The 16526-nt window shown below is 33.3% G+C and overlaps 1 protein-coding gene across 1 annotated transcript in view; it reads left to right on the forward strand.

The window, feature by feature from the left end:
* LOC102806959 (inositol polyphosphate-4-phosphatase type I A-like) overlaps positions 1–16526 on the forward strand; it is a 50326-nt gene that overhangs the window by 21322 nt on the left and 12478 nt on the right. The window contains exons 8-12 of the mRNA XM_085498010.1: positions 1530–1587; positions 4894–4996; positions 5250–5354; positions 5785–5902; positions 14203–14365. Of these exons, the coding sequence (XP_085354136.1) occupies positions 1530–1587; positions 4894–4996; positions 5250–5354; positions 5785–5902; positions 14203–14365 (547 nt within the window). The remainder of the gene's footprint in view (positions 1–1529; positions 1588–4893; positions 4997–5249; positions 5355–5784; positions 5903–14202; positions 14366–16526) is intronic.

The following is a 16526-nucleotide window of genomic DNA, read 5'->3' on the forward strand; positions in this document are numbered from 1 at the left end:
CGTGCACTGTTGTACAATGTATTTCTATGGGTTCAGTGCAAACTGCTGTGGAACGTCATGGAAACAGCATAAACTCAATATTTAAATAATCCTGAGCATCTAAATATATATGTCATGGGGATTCTCAACAACTATCTCAAAGTTTTCAGTTTTTGGTCTTTGTTTTTACCGTGATGGTTGCCAGGTGGGGAAAATACCCGGTTTCGCGCTCCTGAGAATACGTTTCTTTCAATGTAAAGGCCAGACTTTTTTTATTCGTTGTTTCTCGAGTTTTTATACCGGTAAGGCAATTTATTTTGAGGAGGGTGGATAATAAATAAAATTATTTTTTTTTTTCCATTAGATTTGTGTGATTCTCAAAGAATTGTAAGTGAGATCATTGATCAGAGAGAAGAAATGAAATACAATTTTATTTCATGTATAACCTTGTTTCTCATCTGCGCAAAATTTCGGTACTTTGATCATGATACTCCCACATAAATGCGACTTGGGTTTGTTATGCGTCAGGCGAAAAAAAAATGAAAATAAAAATAAGTTTTTTTTAGCAATTTTTTGCACTTACAAGTTGGCGGGCGGAGAAATTACGCTGAAATAAAATTTTATTTTTATTTCATTTTCGGCCCCTGTTCATTCGGCGGGTTCACGAAACAAGGGATAATAAAAGTCTGGCCTAAAGACTGTTGCCTGGAATTAAAATATTCAATTAAAATTAAATTGTTCCTATCACGAATTAACTGGCTATAGTTCTGTGATTACTGCACACATTAACACAATCCCATGCACCGTGCATGATTTATGCTAGCAATTGTTTTATACATGTACAGTAAAATTTAAAAAATTCTAAGATGGCATTCATGTGAAGAAAACTTTTAACAGTGACTGCATGAATTTCACCAATTTAAATTAACAAGCAAGTAAATGCAAACACAAATTTGACGTACATGTGCCATGCTGAATTTATCACTGTTCAGTATTTATAAATTGGGATATATTTTTAATCAACATATAAAATAGTTTATTTTAGCTGGATTTAATTTATGCTGTAAAGACTTTGGGTGTTTTGTATGGAATTTATTGTCACTGATTTTTGACAAATTGAATGTAAAATGAAGGAAAAAATTGTATTTTCACTGAATCATTCTTTGAGCGAAAAAAGCAAAAATTAATTTCAAGCGAAAATAAAGTATTTTACAGTAATGTCTTTAATTTAGCTCCATCAGTATTCAAGAGCAGACTAGACTAGCTTCACTTAAGCTATTTTCTACTGCCCAACCATTACTGCTCATCTTATATAGTAATATACTATATATAGTGTGGATTTCCTCATGATTTAATGTGGATTTCCTCATGATTTAATGTGGATTTCCTCATGATTTAATGTGAATTTCGTCTTGATTTTAATAGCTATGTATCCTCTAGCATAATGGTGAATAAAAAAAAATATATTTTACTTATAGATTTTAGTTTGGATATAGCACGAGGCATGGTAGAAATCATAATATTACAGACATCTTTTTTTTTTATTCCAGGAAGCTGTTCATTGAAGATGACAAAGTAAAAAACCGACAGTTGTGCCAACTGGGAGGGGTAGGTCATTATCATTATTATACCGTATGGATCAAATAACTTTTCTGTGGTGCAACAATATTCTTGAACAAATTGTGAAAACATGACTTTATTTGACTTTAAAAAATTAATTGTTACTGGACATAATGACAGAAAGTTATGGGTCATGGTTGTTTGTCTTCTCAGTCCTTTTTGACTCCCGTGTGCGAAGCACAAAAGGGAGTCTTTGCAGTTACCCTGTCTGTATGTATGTATGTATGTATGTATGTATGTATGTCACTTTTTTTGTTCTACCGTTATCTCAAGAACCACTAATCAAATTTTGGTGAAACTTGGTACATAGATGCTCTGGGATAATGCGCAGAGTTGATTAGGTTTTGGTAAAAATCTATGAATATTAATTACCTAATTTGCATGATAATTAGCTGATTTTTAACTGTTCCAAGACTGTTCCACTGATATCTGAAGAACCACTCATTGGATTTTGATGAAACTTGGCACATGGATGCTCTGAAGTAGTGCGCAGATTTGATTAGTTTTGGGTAAAAATCTATGAATATTAATTATCTAATTTGAATGATAATTAACTGATTTCAAGCTGTTCCATGACTGTTCCACTGATATTTGAAGAACCACTCATTGGATTTTGATGAAACTTGGCACAGGGATGCTCTGAACCAATATGCAAATTTGATTAGTTTTGGGTAAAAATCTATAAATATTAATTACCTAATTTGCATGATAATTAACTGATTTTAAGTTGTTCTATGACTGTTCCACTGATTTTTGAAGAACCACTGATTGGATTTCAATGAAACTTGGCACATGGATGCTCTGAACTAATGCGCAGATTTGATTAGTTTTGGGTAAAAATCTGTTAATATTATTAATTACCTAATTTACATAACGATTAATCAATTTTCGGCTTTTCCACTGATATCTCAAGTACTAATCATAACATTTCAATAAAACTTGGTACATAGATGTCATATGACACTGCACAGACCTGGTAGTGTTTAGGGTAATATCAGTACATATTAATTACCTAATTTGCATAATTAATTAATTTTCAGCTTTTGATATTTCGAGTAGTAATGATCACATTTCAATGAAACTTGGTACATAGTTACTTGAGGACTGTGCAGAGACCTAATTAGTTTTTGGGTAAATATTTGTGCATATTAATCACCTTATTAGCATAATTAGTTAATTTTCAGCTTTTCACCTGATATCTCAAGTACTAATCATCACATTTCAATGAGACTTGCGACATTTTCTAGGACTATGCAGAGACCAGATTAATTTTGGGATAAATAAGTGTGCCTATTAATTACCTAATTTGCATAATGAGTTAATTTTTTGCTGTTCTATGGCTGTTGCACTGATGTCTACAAACCACTCATTGGATTTCAATGAAACTTTTAAAGAGTACCCATCACATTTCAATGAACCTAGGACTATACACCATATTAGTTTTTGGTAAATATGTATGCTTCTTAATCACTTAATTAACATAATTAATTAATACTGATATCTCAAGTATTGATCATCACATTTGAATAAAACTTGGTACATAAATGCTCTAGGACAATAGGCAGCCTGATTAATTTTGGGTTAAAATCTGTTCATATTAACTCTCTAATTAGCATAATAATTAATATTTTTTGGGTTCTAATCACATTTCAATGAAACTTGGTACATTGTGCAGACCTTATTAGTTTTACACTTAAATATGTTCATATCAGTTACCTGATTTACATAATTAGTTTTCAGCTATTCCATCAATATCTCAAGTACAAGTAATTTTGAATTAATTTTTAATATGTCTTCAATACTCTCAGCACACGGGAGTTCTTTCTAAGCATTCTTTGATTTTGCTTTCAATTTGCAAAGACATGAATACTAATACAATAATTTGCATATTTCCACATCTTCAGTGTTCAGTGTTCTCCCCAAAGCGTTTTAGCGTAGCGGGGCCGCTACTCCATTATTTATGCCGCTACTCTGAGAGATTGCCCGCTACTCTGTGGCATTTCCTGTTACTCTTTCTTTTAGCTTGTTAATACACGTGCGAATCTGTTAGTCAGCGTCATCAGCGTCCGGTACTGTGAGCCAAATCAGGTGTGAATGGAAACATGTCAGTGATTACGCAAAGACAATGGACTAATACAGCTTCGTACTTCGACAATAAACACTTTCGCCCTATTTAATTGGGGTAATAGCGAGTATTTTCTCAGTAGCATATTTGGCTGGAAGAAGCAACGATGTCAAACAGCAGAAATATTACGTTGTGGTTCCGCGTAGAACGCCCTGCTGGGCCCCTGGTTGCGAGCGATAAACCCACCAGCAATGCGGTCACCGGTACCCCTGTCGGCAGTGGTACTAAACGTGTCCAAGATGATGTTACAACGAAAAGTGCAAAAAAATAAACTCTAGATTTGATGCACAATGGACAACAAAATATACGTGGCTGAGAGAAACATCCGATGGCAAAGGTAAAAAAAGTATTTATTTGTAGCGTTTTACTTGGAAGCGAGTTTTGACCTAGTTTAGTAAATGTTTGTATGGCTTCATTTTTTGTCGATCGTCGAAACATTTTTTTGGAAACTACCTTCTTTCTGGAAGTTCAAAAATTGTTGGCTACGATTTATCAAAGTAACTAATACTAGTATTGTGTTTTGAAATAGTTGGGTAAAGTTTATCGTGGCAATTTTTAAGTTTAGCGACTTTTCAAAATGGCGGCAATTTGTTTATTTTCGTGTTGATCGTGACGATATTTTTTAAATACAAGTATTGATTCGCTCCTATTTCTTATCTTTTAGGAATGCTGTGACACATATGTGGAAAATTCAACTTAAAAACATCCAGAAATAGTTCTTTGGTATGGAATTCTATGCCATGTATAACTATTAAGAAATATGCTATCGATAAACACGCACACTCGGAGATGCACAAGAAGGCCATGTCATTTAATAGAAGTGGGAAGCAAAGAAAATCACGGCGTTCTCAAAAGCTGCAGATCACTGGGCTTCCATTAAAGTCCGAAGAATCAACATTACATAGAAATCACACAGCAGCAGATTCATTTAATCTTCTACATAAATTTGTTAAAAAATAAAGACACATTTTCATCCATGCAAGCCTGTCATTATTGTTTTCTTTATCTTCAGACAAATGCTAATGATATGTAAATTATATGCAAATTAGCCGCCACTCTGATACATTTTTCTGGGGAGAACACTGAGTGTTTTTATGTTAAACATCAGTATCAATCTACTTTGTGCTAAATATTCAAATACTAAATTTAAACATTTCTTTTTCTCTCAGTTGGTTGAACCATTTTCCAGTTGGCGGAAGGATATAATGGATTTACGCTTGTCAACTATTGATAGTTACTTAGAAGCAATCAACGTTATTAAAAATCATAAAGGTATGTACGTCGATAGGAGCCTTGTTGCTGGTTGATAGATAATAAATGTTATAAGTAAAAAAACTAATGGATAACTAGTAAACTACTGGTAACTAACAAAACTACACATAACTAGCAAACATTCATTGGATCTTTATTCAGTCATCTATCAAATTACCGTAAACTACTCAAATAACATGGATAACTAGCAAAATATTCACAACCGTAAAATCATAACCGGTGTAAAAAAGTGATGTCTATTTGTTTATTTCAGGTAAACAGTTCAAAACTAGCGTTGAAAAAGCCAATGCAGAATTAGAGTTTGTAGCTATTAACTTACATTTACAGCGAATGAAGGTTTCAATACCAGATGGTAAAGGTGAGTGTGTATGTCATATACTGACTGTGTAATGTTTCAATTATTAACAAATTTAGTGTAGATGGGGGTTGAGAACCAGGAAGCAATGAAATTACATAGTGTGTTAGCTTGATATGTCTCTACGATCAGTCATCAACTTGACTGCAGTAGAGTGTCAGCCAGCAAGGTTAGTACAACTGTTTCTCAAGCTTTTTTTTACAAATACATAATTTGTATCACTCCGATGCCATCAGTTATGTAGTTCTGCACCTTAAAAAAAAAGAAATTCAGCCTTCAGTATTTTTGTATTTGCCAACTTGCTTGCTGAATTACTACATTTATTTTTCCTCATTTAAACAGTGTTTTCTCCTCCTGCTTCATCAATAACACATTGTATGTCAGAATGGGCTGCTCATCATTTCTATACCCACACATATCTCTTCATTTGCAGGTGATGAAGTATACGATGTCATTACGATAGGCGCACCAGCGGCTCACTCACTAAAGTTCAAATCAGGCGGTTTAAAAAAATTACTTCAACAACATAACTATAGAGAATCCATTGGAAGGTAAGGACTCCTTAACTTACTGAATTAACACACCTAACTCTTCATTATGAAATGTATAATGATATAGTGTGAACCAATTTAACCATTTGAATGTATGTGTGTCCACCTGTTCCTCTGAAACTTGGTACATAGATGCCTATAGGTCAATGCACAGACCTGTTTAGTTTGGGTTTAAATATGTGCATATTAATTACCTAGTTTGCATAATAATTCATAATAAAACTTAATACATTGATGGTATTAAGCAGACCTTAATAGTTTTACATTAAAATCTGTGCATATTGATTACCTTATTTGCGTGATAATTAGTCAGTTTTCAGCTTTTCCATGAATATCTAAAGTACTTATTTCAATGAATCTTGGTGCATTACGTAAATACTCTAAGACAATCTAATTAGTTTTAGGTTTATATACATCTATAATACTTACCTAATTTGCATTGATTTTTAGCTCCGCTGTCGACTTTGTGTATAAAATACACTTATCATATGAGTGATTGTTCGTCGTTCGTGTCAATGTTTTACTTTTTGGACTTCTTGAAAACTACAAGCCTGAATGCTTTTTTTTTTTTTTTTTTTTAATTGTAATGATTTTTTTCCCTTTACACAATTTTATTTCATTTGATTACAAACATTACAGTAAACATTAATTACATAATACAAAACGACAAAGACAAGCAAACAAGAGTAAAAAAAAAATAAAACAAAAACAAAATAATTGCTAATGAAAATATACATCACTCGGTATACTCTTACTCATTTTACAATTATAAATATATTGCTTCCCTAAAAGTACCAAATAATTCGCCAACACTGAAAAATCAGTACAACCTAAAATTATCTGCCTGAGGGAAAGAGCATCTGGACCAAAGATGTTTTTAAATACATCACTAAAGGCAAACCAAATGGTAAGTAGTTTCCGTTTCCTGATGACAGAACGAACAATTCGGACTACTAATCTTTGATGATTTCATTTTAAAAAGATCATAATTAGTAAACAAAATTTTATGTAGTAACTTAAATTGAAATTCTCTTGATTTCGTGTCGATTGCTGTCCTAAATGGTAAAACGTAATATTTAGACATTTCAGCAAAATTGAGTTTAAAATCTTTTATAAAATACTCTGAACTATTTGGATGAATAGTCTTTGCACGAAGAAAGTTATTTTTTATACAATTTTTACTTAGCACAGATGCCAGTATATTCTTACCATCAATACAAATATTTGGCACTGAATCGTACGAAAACCTTCGGATAGGATAGGAAACATGTGACCAAGCTTCCCTCGTGGTTTTTTTAATTGCATTAAAAACACAACCCACAAGATATATTTCAAGTCTGGTTAGGTTATGTTTAGCAGATAAGACAGCAATACTAACGGGTGTGTTATTTGGAAATAAATCACCAATGCAACTGATACCTTTATTGGCTATTGTAGGGAAAAACACAGATTTGTTATCAATTAGGATATCCTTGTTGTTCCAAATTATATGATGTGATATTTGATTTTTAATATCTAAATTTTGAAGAGTAGACCAAGCTACCAAGGCTTCACGATAAAATTCGGACAGGTTGATTTTCAAATATTCAAGTCCGTAGTTACAACTAAATATTAAGTTGCCTCCAACAGGCTTTAACCTTTTTAAGAATAATTTTTTCCATGCATGGGTCACTGAAGGGTCAAAGTACCTTTTCAACCACATTATACGAAATGTATCGTACATTGTAAAGATATCAGGGGCTTTCAAGCCACCTTCTTCTATGTCTGCGATCATAACATTGCGGGCAACCCGGTCATGACCTTGCCAAATAAAATTGAAACACTTTCTATTTACCTCAAGTAAAACTTTCTTTGGTACAGAGACCATTCTCATAAGATACACAAACTTTGATATAGCAAAGCTCTTCACAATCTGTATTCTACCAATTAAAGTTAAATTTCTTTGCTTCCACAGATTCAAGGTTAACTGTAAATTTTCCATTGGCTTGGCGTAATTTAAAGTAGCAGCCCAATTTGTATCATAGGAAACATAAACACCAACAATCTTGATTGGCTCCTTAGGCCATTTAATACCAAAAGGTGTGTCTTTTCGACCTTTCCAGGGCCCAAGCCAAAGGGCTTCAGTTTTTTCTGTGTTTACTTTTAACCCTGATACTTTTTGGAAGCAATTCAAAAGCTTAAACAAATGTATTACAGAACATTCATCTTGCAGGAAACATGATAGGTCATCAGCAAATGTTACATTTGTTACAAGTTCATCACCCAACTTAATACCTTGAATATTTGGATTTGCCCGCATGGAGATTAAAAACACTTCCAGCGCCAGAATAAACAATGTAGGGGACAAAGGGTCTCCCTGTCTGACCCCCTTCTGAACTTTAAAATAACCCGTGGTAAAACCATTATTGATAATCGAACTTTCCACGTTACAGTAATACGATTTCACCCAACGAATTAATGATGGACCAAAATTAAAAGTTTTCAGGCAATCAAACAAAAAAGGCCACTCTAAAGAATCGAAAGCCTTCTCAAAATCAATGGCAACTAAAATACCTGGGATATTATTCTCATCAGTACTAAGGAGTACCTCCTCAATTAACCTAATTAAATCCATGACGTCCCTCCCCTTAACGAAAGCTGATTGTGTATAGTGAATAAGTTTTGGTAAAAACTTTTCCATCCGCTTTGCAATACAAAGAGAACCAATTTTAGCATCTACATTGATTAGCGATATTGGCCGCCAATTTTTAATATATTGTTTGTCTTTACCCTTTTTCTCGATCAAAGTGATTATATTCTGGCGCTGGGAGTTTGACAGACAGCCATGGTCATAGGCATAGTTAATGGAATTAAGTACATAAGAACTAATAATAGACCAAAAAGCAATATAAAATTCTACTGGGAGACCATCGTTTCCAGGTGTCCTGCCTTTTGACATGGACAACAGGGAACGGTGCGCCTCCCCGAGTGAAATATGACCTTCACACTCACTCATTTCATCATTCGAAAGTTTTGGTATGGTTAACCCCGAAAAGAAATTTACGTCCAAAGTTGTATTTGTGTGATTTGAACTGTAAAGGGTGGCATAATATTTTTTCAATTCGGCCAAAATTTCAGATTTAGATTGTTTTAAATTATTGTCGGAGCCTATAATTCTCGTTATATGAGATCTATGTTGATTTCGTTTTTCCAGTCCCAGAAAAAACTTTGTGCTCTTCTCTCCCTCTTCCACCCATTGGGCCCTTGACCGAACAATTAAACCCTTTACAGCATAATCATACAGTGAATCAAGTTCCGCTTTAATGTCGTTTAAATATTCAATATTTTTAGGGGTGGGATTCAAGCCACATAAAATATCAAGATCATTCAATTTATGTTCCAATTCTTCGTTTTTTGAACGACGTTGTCGTGCTTTTTATTTACTATATTGAATAGTAAATTTGCGTATTTCATACTTCAAGAGATCCCAAAGAAGCCCCTTATCACCTATGTTACTATAATTTTTTTCCCATTCAACAAAACGTTCGCTAAATTGGTTATGATAATTGTTGTCATCTAAAAGACTGCAGTTGAATTTCCAAAAGGAAGGTCCACGTGGTGAATCATGTGGATCTAAAACAAGGGCAACAGCCGAATGGTCGCTAAATGAAACTGGGCTGAAGTCGACAGAGTCAACAATGTTTTGTATGTGGTCAGATATAAGAAAATAATCAATCCTACTGGCAATAGGTGTGGTCCCACCTCTCCTCCAAGTAAAACGTCGAGTATCCATATTGCGGATACGCCATATATCTACCAAGTCATGTTTTTCTAGCAAATTTGAAAATGATTTCTTAGATTTAACCCAAGTATGGGGGTTGCCTCCCTGACGGTCAATGTTAATATCGTAGGTAAAATTAAAATCGCCCCCAATGATAATCTGAGTGTCAGGATCATAATCTAAGTTGTCGATACACGACTGAATATGTTCCAGAAAAGAACAGTGTGACTTTTCGTCATTTGGGGCGTAAATATTAAGCAACAAGAAAGGGCTATTTTCAATTAACGTATGTATAAGAACAAAACGACCATCGGGGTCAATGACAGTGTTTTTAACATCAAAGTCTATATCACGAATAACAGTAAGCACTCCCCTACTACTATTAGTACCATGTGAAAAGAAACCCTGACCTCTAAGTTGCGACGACCAACTATACTGATCTGTGAAGAGACTATGGGTCTCCTGGAGGAAAATAATATTCACTTGTTTTCTATTTAGCCAATTCCATACTTTCTTTCTTTTGACGAGATTTCTTATACCATTGACGTTTAACGTCACAATTTTAATTTTTGGTACCATTTCTCACGATGAGATAACTTGTAGTCTCTTATACAAAACAGTGCAAATAACATAATTAAAAATAAACTACAGTACATAAAACATATAAATATGACTATAAAATAGACGAAAGACAAAAACAACAAAACGTACAAACAAAAAAGCTTATATCTGCTTGCAAATCTTTCGATTTGTCTACCTCTATCACAAATATAATGCATCCAGTCGCCACGAACGGGTTTTCAAAACACAGACCGGAGGCCCAGAAAAACAATGCAAGAAAATATCAAAAGAAAAATAAAACAGGTGCATAGAACCGAACAATGAAAAGATAACAGCAATGAAGCGAATGCTCTCAAAACAGCTAATTAGCATTTCGTCAACGGGAATTGATTTGCATATTAAATAAAAGACATGTTTGGGATATTTGTAACTGTGACATACTCAAAATACAACTCACAATATGATAATTACAAATGGCAAAAAAACTTAACTTTTATATTCCCTACCATTAATATATAAAGTTCCGTTTTTGAATACTGGCTTGTCACCGCGATTATACGCTTCTAACATAATCGGCCGTAGGGCTTTCTTTTTCACATAGTCCGCTTTGCACAAGTCATCAACGGCGAAAATTTGCGTTCCCTCCAAGGCTTTGCGAGACATTTTCTTCACTTTAAACTTCTGAGGTCTAAGTACAAATTTAGCGATGATATGACGAGGCTTCGAACCACCTGTACTGCCAACGCGATGTGCATTTTCAATAGCAGGCTCACTAATTTGAAAGCGATCCTTTAGTAACTCAGTAATTACGTTCACACAATTTTCATGTTGATTTTCCCTAATACCACCGAAACGCAAATTGTACGATCTTGAATATCTCTCACCTTTAAGAAGCTCGTCTTGTAATTCCGATATAGTAGCCAAACTTTGTTGGTGTTGTTCCTCTAATCGCTGTACTCTCTCCAATAAGGCATTAACTTGGTCAGTCGTGCATTTCACCGATTCTTCATTAAATTCCAAGGCCTTTTCTAAATCCTTACATCTATTTTCAACCAAGTTGACTCGTTCTAATTGCGCATGTTGCTCGTTTGCAAAATCGTCAATTTTCTTTTCTAAACGCAGCATTGTCTGACGCACGAATTGTTCAAATGTGCTTTTCTGCCCACCTGCACTAGTGTCGTCTTCATTCCTCTCCATTGTAGTTACGTAATCGTCCATGCTGACAATGTCGCCTTGCTTACCGGATTTCTTTCTTGAACCTCTTGTGCTTCGCCCAGTCATAATTAAAGTTTACGAATGATGTTATTAAGTCGTACTGCATTTAACCGTGAAATAATTTGTGTATTGCGGGACTTAAGCCGTCTTACTCCGTGTAGAAAGTGATTGCTGTTGAGAGCAAGTAACTGCGTGCTACTCCATGTTCTATGTCACGTGCGACAAAATCTTACCGAAATACGATTGCTTTAGACGCAATTGCATGATGGGAAAAGTGAATGAAAGCCTGAATGCTTTGATACTTTGTGTATATGTACCTTGGGTAGACCTTTCTCAGATTTGTTCATTTCATGATCATATCTTCAATTCTCTAATTTTGGTGAATATTTTTGGTAAAAAGTGATATTTTCGACTTCTTGTTAAAAACCATAAGTCCAATTGCTTTGATATTACATATATAGGTACTACATGTGGACCTCTCTCAGATTTGTTCATTTCATGATGATATCTTTAATTCTCTAATTTTGGTGAATATTTTTGTCATTTTTGGTAAAAAGTGATATTTTCAACTTCTTGTTAAAAACCGCAAGTCCGATTGCTTTTATATTACATATATAGGTACTACATGTGAACCTCTCTCAGATTTGTTCATTTCATGATGATATCTTTAATTCTCTAATTTTGGTGAATATTTTTGTCATTTTTGGTAAAAAGTGATATTTTCAACTTCTTGTTAAAAACCGCAAGTCCGATTGCTTTTATATTACATATATAGGTACTACATGTGAACCTCTCTCAGATTTGTTCATTTCATGATGATATCTTTAATTCTCTAATTTTGGTGAATATTTTTGTCATTTTTGGTAAAAAGTGATATTTTCAACTTCTTGTTAAAAACTGCAAGTCCAATTGCTTTTATATTACATATATAGATACTACATGTGGACCTCTCTCAAATTTGTTCATTTCATGATGATATTTTAATAATTCTCTAATTTTGGTGAATATTTTTGTCATTTTTGGTAAAAAGTGATATTTTCGACTTCTTGTTAAAAACCACAATCATTTATGGTGAAAAATGATATTTTTGAATTCTTGTTGAAAACAGCAAGTCCCATTGCATTGATATTATGCATATTGTTCATTTTCTAATGATATCTTCTGTTCTTTAATTGAAATGTGCAGTGCTAACAGCAGAGCTATCTCAGCTGAGAGGCTGCTTGTTTAAGAATTAATCATCACATTATAACGACACTTGGTACATACGCACACAATAAGTTTGGGGTTGAAATCTGTGCATAAAAAATGATTAATTTGCATAATAATCCATTTTTTAGCTCCGCTGTCGACTTTGTCGAGCGGAGCTTATCATATGAGTGATTGTCCGTCGTCGTCGTCCGTCGTCGTCCGTGTCAATGTTTTACTTTTCCGACTTCTTCTTGAAAACTACAAGCCTGAATGCTTTGATACTTGGTGTATATGTACCTTGGGTAGACCTCTCTTAGGTTTGTTCATTTCATGTTGATATCTTCAATTCTCTAATGTTGGTGAATATTTTTGTCATTTTTGGTAAAAAGTGATATTTTCGACTTCTTGTTAAAAACCGCAAGTGCAAATGCTTTGATATTACATATATAGGTACTACATGTGGACCTCTATCAGATTTGTTCATTTTGTAATGATATCTTTAATTCTCTAATTTTGGTGAATATTTTTGTCATTTTTGGTAAAAAGTGATATTTTCGACTTCTTGTTAAAAACCAATAGATCAATTGCTTTGATATTACATATATAGATACTACATGTAGACCTTTCGCAGATTTGTTCATTTTGTGATATCTTCAGTTCTCTAATTTTGGTGAATATTTTTGTCATTTTTGGTAAAAAGTGATACTTCTTGTTGAAAACTGTAAGTCCGATTGCTTTGATATTACATATATAGGTACTACATGTGGACCTCTCTCAGATTTGTTCATTTTGTAATGATATCTTTAATTCTCTAATTTTGGTGAATATTTTTGTCATTTTTGGTAAAAAGTGATATTTTCGACTTCTTGTTAAAAACTGTAAGTCCGATTGCTTTGATACTATTCATATTGTTCATTTTCTAATGATGTCTTCAGTTCTTTAATTGAAATGTGCATTGCTAACAGCGGAGTTATCTCAGCCGATAGGCTGCTTGTTTTAAAAACAAATTTATTGGATTTTGGTGTATGAGTGCCTGGGAACAATGCATTAGTTTTGGTTTGAAATTTAAGCATACTAATTGCCGAATTTGCATAATCATCCCATTTCATTGAAATCTGATTCATTGATGCTCTGAAATAATCCACAGTGATTAGTTTAATAATGAAAAACATGCATAATGATCATCTAATTATTATTAGTTTATTTCTGATATCTCAAAAAATCAGATTTAAAGTGAACTTGTGGTAGATGTGCTCTGTAATATTAAAATTAGACTGAAAACCACAGATAAAAAAATCAAATGTATTCTCTGTGAGTATTATAAACTTCAATAGTGTGGTTCACATTGCTTTCACGTTCAAATAACAGACAAATATTTGTTGCTAAGCTTCTTGTTTGGAAGGCTAATAAATTTATAATTTGTCCCCAACACTCTCAGAGCACAGGAGTTCTTTCTAATCTTTCTTTGATTCTCATCCAGACCTGTAGCAAACAGGAAAATATTCTGATTTGGTTCAAAATTAACAAAAAAATTATTACACCTGTACTGCTACATGTTCTATTGTCATTGTTACAGTGCGCCAGTAATATCACTACTAATTCCAGAGATACAAGCTTTGGAGAAAAACCTGAAGTGTCTGAAAACAAAAATAGATTGGTATGCTAATGAAATAAATTTGTGTGTCAGTACGGGGTCTCGACAGAGTTTACCAGACGTGTGTACGAAATACACAGATAAGGTAAGACAGTATTCCTTGATACGCACATATTCATTGCACGTTAAACACGTGTATAATTTGGTTTGAAAGATTTTCATATTATGTGATATCAGTTTTAGTATTTTAAAGCGCACAGCCTGTGTTTGTGTAAACCGATAATGTATTTTACGCACAATGTATACGTCACTGTGGATCACAGTGTGATGACTGTAGTGCTTTAATTTATGTGTGCATGCATGTACTTCTTGTGAAAACTTGGTACAATGACAATGTACCTTGGACAGACCTTCCTTAGATTTATTCATTTTGTGATGATATCTTTAATTCTCTAATTTTGATGAATGGTTTTGACTTCTTGTTGAAAACCAAGTTCAATTACTTTGATATTATACATGTATATAGGTACTGCATGTGAACATCTCTCAGATTTGTTTATTTCATGATGATATCTTCAGTTCTCTAATTTAGATGGATGTTTTTGTCATATTTGGTAAAAAAAAAAGTGATATTTGACTCCCGTGTGCGAAGCACAAAAGGGAGTCTTTGCAGTTACCCTGTCTGTATGTCTGTATGTCTGTATGTCTGTATGTATGTCACTTTTTTTGTTCCACCGTTATCTCAAGAACCACTAATCAAATTTTGGTGAAACTTGGTACATAGATGCTCTGGGATAATGCGCAGAGTTGATTAGGTTTTGGTAAAAATCTATGAATATTAATTACCTAATTTGCATGATAATTAGCTGATTTTTAGCTGTTCCATGACTGTTCCACTGATATCTGAAGAACCACTCATTGGGTTTTGATGAAACTTGGCACATGGATGCTCTGAACTAGTGCGCAGATTTGATTAGTTTTAGGGAAAAATCTATGAATATTAATTACCTAATTTGAATGATAATTAACTGATTTCAAGCTGTTCCATGACTGTTCCACTGATTTTTGAAGAACCACTTATTGGATTTCAATGAAACTTGGCACATGGATGCTCTGAACTAATGCGCAGATTTGATTAGTTTTGGGTAAAAATCTGTGCAATATTAATTATCTAATTTACATAATGATTAATCAATTTTCTGCTTTTCCACTGATATCTCAAGTACTAATCATCACATTTCAATAAAACTTGGTACATAGATGTCATATGACACTGCACAGACCTGATAGTTTTTAGGGTAATATCAGTTCTTATTAATTACCTAATTTGCATAATTAATTAATTTTTAGCTTTTGATATTTCGAGTAGTAATGATCACGTTTCAATGAAACTTGGTACATAGTTACTTGAGGACTGTGCAGCCCCCTGATTAGTTTTTGGGTAAATATGTGTGCATATTAATTACCTTATTAACATAATTAGTTAATTTTCAGCTTTTCACCTGATATCCCAAGTACTAATCATCACATTTCAATGAGACTTGCGACATAGATATTCTAGGACTATGCAGAGACCTGATTAATTTTGGGATAAATAATTGTGCCTACATGTATTAATTACCTAATTTGCATAATTAGTTAATTTTTTGCTGTTCTATGGCTATTGCACTGATGTCTAAAAACCACTCATTGGATTTCAATGAAACTTTTAAAGAGTACCCATCACATTTTAATGAACCTAAGACTATGCACCATATTAGTTTTTGGTAAATATTTATGCTTCTTAATCATCTAATTAACATAATTAATTAATACTGATAACTCAAGTATTGATCATCACATTTGAATAAAACTTGGTACATAAATGCTTTAGAACAATAGACAGCCTTATTAATTTTGGGTTAAAATCTGTTCATATTAATTCTCTAATTAGTATAATAATTAATATTTTTTTGGTTCTAATCACATTTCAATGAAACTTGGTACATTGTGCAGACCTTATTAGTTTTACACCTAAATCTGTTCATATTAGTTACCTTATTTGCATAATTAGTTTTCAGCTATTCCATCAATATCTCAAGTATAAGTAATTTTGAATTAATTTTTAATGTGTCTCCAAAACTCTCAGCACACGGGAGTTCTTTCTAAGCTTTCTTTGATTTTTACTTCTTGTTGAAAACTGCAAGTCTGATTGATTTGATTTGAATACATAAAGGTACTACAGGTGGACCGCTCTCAGATTTGTTAATTTTTGAATTCTTGTTGAAAACAGCAAGTCCCATTGCATTGATACTATACATATTGTT

This window comes from Saccoglossus kowalevskii, chromosome 4 (assembly GCF_978046115.1).
Source record: "Saccoglossus kowalevskii chromosome 4, keSacKowa6.1, whole genome shotgun sequence".
Lineage (NCBI taxonomy): Eukaryota > Metazoa > Hemichordata > Enteropneusta > Harrimaniidae > Saccoglossus > Saccoglossus kowalevskii.